This window comes from Morone saxatilis, unplaced genomic scaffold, assembly GCF_004916995.1.
Source record: "Morone saxatilis isolate NCDOM2014 unplaced genomic scaffold, NCSU_SB_2.0 Contig5, whole genome shotgun sequence".
Taxonomy (NCBI): Eukaryota; Metazoa; Chordata; class Actinopteri; family Moronidae; genus Morone; species Morone saxatilis.
Genome location: NW_023340095.1, coordinates 987,439 through 992,711, shown reverse-complemented (window position 1 = coordinate 992,711; position 5,273 = coordinate 987,439). Strand labels below are relative to the sequence as shown.

The following is a 5,273-nucleotide window of genomic DNA, read 5'->3' as shown; positions in this document are numbered from 1 at the left end:
ACAGAGAGTCAGAGAGAGAGAGAGAGAGGTCTCACTCAGAGGAAGATCTCTGAGCGGAGAGAGGAGCGACCAGACTCACAGCTCCAGAGATCGTCTGTAAACAGGAGGTCACACTCCTGGACAGTGTACTCTCTGTGGCCAACTTTAGTTTCAAGTTGTTAATAATAATAATAATAATAATAATACACTTTTATTTATGAAGCACCTTTCAAAGCCAGAGTTACAGTGCAAACAACAAATATAAAACAGTAAAAAAACTACAAACATTCAGCGTATAGAACAATAAATAATATAAATAAGGGAACAAAAAACGATATTGGGTCGTTTTTTGTTTTCAGTTTTTTATTTTCAAACCCAAAAAAATCCCCGAAATACTGGAAAAAAAGTTTCATTCTGAAAAGTCAGCTTTCTATAAACCAACATGACTCAGTTCAGAATACTTTTTAAAAACAAAACTCCTCCTCGTCTCTATAAATAGAAAATCTGAAACCGCTTGTTTCCGAATGAGAAACAACTCAACAGACAAAGAAACTCAGTAAAGTTCACTGAGAACTTCTGCCAGGAGGCAAAAAAATAGTTCTGGGAACAAACACAATTGTATTTACATTTCTATTACTTATATCATGAATTTGATTATTTTTGTATAATGATAAAAACATTTCCTTGATTCCTTGAATAAATAAAATATATAATGCACATTTTGTCACCAGTATTTTATTTGACTGACACATGTTGAAGATTGGTGTTAAATAAGGTAGCAGAGCTCCAGCAGCTGTACAGAAAATACACAATACAAATAAAAATAAAAATACAATCTGTAATGGAAATAGAAAATAAGAGTTACACTTTTTATATATTTTATTTTATTTATTTATGCAGCACAAATTACAAGAAAACAAAGTTACAGTGCAGGTTGAGTCAGGGTTTGTTGTTGTTTTATATTTACATTTTATGGGATTTGTTAGTCATGTGACGACTCACCTGTCCACACTGATCATGTGACTGCCTGCTAACAGACACAGAGAGGATTGTTGTTCAGGTTGGTTCCCACGCTGTGTGACAGCCAGACACCGAAACTCGATTAGCTTCAGTGGGAGACGCCGATCAGTTCCAGTTTAATGATAACTGATTATTTAATCAGCGTCTGAAGGATGAAAGAACGGCGGCTGATCACCTCCGTTCTTCTTCTGCTGCTCTCAGACAGTTTGTGTTTCAGGGTTTTAATCTACTGCCTTTGTTTCTACTTTGTATGAAGACTTCAGTGTTATATAAGGTTTATTTTGTCTAATGTAAAATAACATGAAGAATCTGTAACTGTAAATAATCATAAAATTACTTTATTTAAAGAAAATGTCCTTTTTGTCACTTAAAAAGATTAAAATAAATTTGAAAATCTATAATAGAAATGTTGAATAAATGTTGTTTAGTCAGTGGTAAACAAGCAGTAATTTACTGTAAATTTCAAACCAAGATAGAATTTGACTTTTATTACAGTGTCTAGATAACTTTTAACATTCAGATTAAAACAAGAAAAATCTTATTAAATTGTAAATTAAAGCAAGATTATTTGTATTATAGCAGAGTTCTGCTGTATTCATGTCTCCTGTTGTTTAATTTATCTTTAATTAAACATTAAAAAGACAAAAATACACTGGCTGTAGTTTCTCCTACACACTGTAACAGGAGGGTGAAGTGAGGGGGTTGCAATCTGCAGCATCACCACTAGATGCCACTAACTCCTCCACACTTTAAGTACTAATATAATATAAAGCATCTGCAGTTTGTGTTTACTGCGTCTTTGCGAGTCTTTAAGCCGAAAGCTGTGTTTGATTTGTGTTCAGTGATCAGTTCACAGCAGCTGGACTCGCTTCCGTCGTCATAACAACGGGCGTTTCTCCTCAGTCGGCGCTCTGTTGTGGTTCCTGAACTTTTTCAGACCCAAATGAGAAAGTCAGTCGTGTCGAGTAACGGCGGGCGACCACGAGAACCCACGTCCCGTTCTGAGCCCAGACCCTAAACCTTTAGACGTTGTTGTAAAGTTTTGGTGGTTTTTAACTTCTCTTTCATGTGTTTCCTCTCTGACGTTGGAAATTTAAAGTTTTAATTATTGTTCAGGAGAAAAAATGTTCGGTTGTCAGAGGCCACAGATTGATCCTGAACGCATGTTTCATACTTTAAAGGAATAATTGAACAGTTTAACACACTCATTCACTCTGACTGAGAGTCAGATACATCTCTGAAATGTGTCTATGCTGAATATGAAGCCACAAGTAGGAGATGGTTAGCTTAGCTTAGCATAAAGACAGCTAGCTGTTAGCATGGGACCTGTTAGCTTTAAGGGAGGGTGAAGTGAGGGAAATGCAATCCCCTCACTTCATCTATTACACCACTAGATGCTAAATCCAACACACTGATCCTTTCAGTACATTTGATGCTAATACTTTTGTACTTTGCAGTATGAATATTTCTTCGCTGTGATGCGTTCACTTACCGTTGTAAACCGCGGTGATGGACGGAAACACATTTACAGACAGAATCAATAACAAAAACCAAATTTTATTACAAACTGAACATTGTTTGGAGATGTTTTCATCCTGTAGCGGTTTCTGTGTTTGTTTCACTCTGGATGGAAAAGCAACTGGATCCTTTAATTTACAATAATAACTTCATTGTTTCCATTTTAACATCTTGGCAACAACAATAACATTACATATAATTATGTGCACGTCTGAGATCTGATTCGTCGCTCTCTCTCTCTCTTGTTTATTCATACAAGTAGGTTATAGTCATGATAATCACAGTAGTTATTAAAGAATAATACGACAAAATGGAGGCCAGCTCCAACAGAACATTTCCTACGAGTCTCCGCCAGCAGAACTATGACTGATTCATCGCTCCAGACACAAAGTCAAAGTCTTTGGTTGTTTCTGTCCTCTTAGCTTCGTAATAACCGAACCGTCTGCGTTCACACCGCTCGGCTCTACTGGTTTGAGTTTACTGACACTAAACCACTGCAGAGTAAAGTCTACAGTACTCTGCAGTGCATCCTCTTCCTCACTGGTTCCCAACCTTCCTCCACAGAACGGTTGTGTCCAAAACAAACAAAAAACACAACAATTCTTATATTCAGGTGATTATAAACTAATGAAAACAAACCTATGAGTATTATATTATATTTCTGACAACAACTCAGTCGTTCACTCAGTCTCGTCCTGCATTAGAAAACAACCAAAGAGCTGATAATAAAACACTGAATCTGTCTAAAGTCTATTATGTCTGTACGATTGTTGAAATTAAAAAAAAGACAATAAAGACGGAGAATTATATAAAAAGTTCCTAAAAATATCTGGAAATTCACTGGATTTACACAAACGTCCTGCAGTTATTGAGTTCACTGTTTGGGTTCATTGTTCAGTTTATCAGCTGTTTTCTACTCTCATTGTATTATTATTAAATATAATATGAAATATCAATAAAATAAAGTCAGTTTACTCTGATAGAAAAGGTTGGGAACCAGTGTCCTTCATGCTTGGAAGGTGGAAGGTGAGGCGAGAGACCACTAGATGCCACTAAATCCTTTAAAGCTGTGTTTCTTAAGGTTTTTACACCATGAATGTCTGTAGATATTTCCAATAGATCATCCTGCTAGCGTGGCTAAAGCCGGTCAACTCCATAAAACCATAAATCTGCAAACAGAGATGGTTTTACGTACTCGCAGAGATGATTTCAGTATCAGTCGGGTTATGGGAACCGAGGTTTAGTCCCTTATCGGCCCCTCCACTATCTGTGACAGGAACAGCCGGTGGGCAGTGTGAAAGCAGCCAGCAGCAGGAGGAAGAAGGTCCCCCGCTCACACCACAGAACCGGTGTGAACCAGGGAATCATGGGATACGTCTGTACCGCCTGTCTTTGAGTCCGGCTGAGGACTCGGGGAGGAGGGCGGCGAGGAAGCAGCACTGGAGAAGGAAGGAGTCTGGTCACTATCTGGTGTCTCTGAGTCCTTTTCTGTCTCTCCATCGGCTCCTTGCCTCGGTTCCCGCTCCTCTTCCTCCTCCTGCTGCAGGGCATTGAGGCGCTCCACCACGCAGTGCGCCGTCAGTCGGGCCTCGGGGTCGTGGTCCCAGCACTCGGTGATGGTGGAGCAGAAGACACCCATCCCCTGGAGGACAGAAGACTGGAGTTAGACAGCAGGAAGTCAAACACAATTCATAGTCTGAACTCTCTGGGTTTGTCAGACCTGGTGTTGCGTCCACGCCGAGGGGATGTCCGGTCGTCCCCGGTCCCTCAGAACCAGGTCCCTCATGCTGTCCACACAGGGCTGCTCACAGACCTTGGAGCCGAACGCTGGCTCGTAGCTCTTCACCTCTGCACCAAAAAACACACACATCATGGTTCGCTCTCAGCGCTCTCACTGCGTCGTTATCAGAGAGAGCTGTGAAAGTTCCTACCTCCGATGGCGTGGCAGCGGGAGGCCATCTCCCAAAGCACCAGAGCCATGGAGTAGACATCCATCTGTTTAAAGGCCTCAAGGTCCTCCAGGTTCACCCTGGACTCAAGTACCTCCGGAGCCATATAGCGAGCTGTTCCCACCTGGACGGACGATACAGGGGAGTCCAATCAAATGAAGACAGAAACATCGGATACAAGTTCTGCTTCGTGACACATTAAACAGCTCAACGTTTACCTGTCCACTGTTGGCGAAGTCATCGACAGTAAGGGAAAGGTCCAGTCTTAACGCCAGACCAAAGTCACACAGCGCGCACTCCTTCCTGCTCTTCACCACGATGTTACTGCTCTTTAGGTCCCGATGGGCAACTGGCACCTGCAGCAACACGGGCAACCGGCAACAAGCAGAACGATACCAATGTTTAATATAACAATTTGGCCAACAGCTGAAAACTTCTTCGTATCACTGGTTTTCAGAGACAGATGAAGAAACTGGGTACAAGAAATAAACCAATCGACACGACTGGGAGAGAATCATAGTTTGATCCATGAACTTTGTCTGTATGTCGCCGGTTTCAGTGATATTTAAGGCTGACTGTGGAGCAGTTTACAGATGATTCTCCCCTAAAGACGCTGGACATGAACAGTTGAAGATAAGACAGTAAAGCACAGAGCTGGTAGTTAACAGTGAGTCAGTCCCTCCAGGTTGGGACGATGTTGTGATCGCAGCAATTAAAGCAAATTCAACCAATTTCTGTGAATTTGAACTTGCAAATTTGTAATTTAATGTATTAATGTTAAGCCATAAGTCACCAAACTCACTTCCT

The 5,273-nt window shown here is 40.8% G+C and overlaps 1 protein-coding gene across 1 annotated transcript in view; it reads right to left on the bottom strand.

Moving 5' to 3' along the window:
• Positions 1–3,460: 3,460 nt before the first annotated feature.
• Positions 3,461–5,273, bottom strand: part of LOC118339107 (TGF-beta receptor type-2-like) — a 6,502-nt gene continuing 4,689 nt past the window's right edge. Inside the window, exons 4-7 of the mRNA XM_035676642.1 lie at positions 4,685–4,822; positions 4,449–4,590; positions 4,238–4,365; positions 3,461–4,159 (exon numbers count right to left, since the gene is read on the bottom strand). Coding sequence (XP_035532535.1) covers positions 3,851–4,159; positions 4,238–4,365; positions 4,449–4,590; positions 4,685–4,822 — 717 coding nt within the window. The 3' untranslated portion in view covers positions 3,461–3,850. The remainder of the gene's footprint in view (positions 4,160–4,237; positions 4,366–4,448; positions 4,591–4,684; positions 4,823–5,273) is intronic.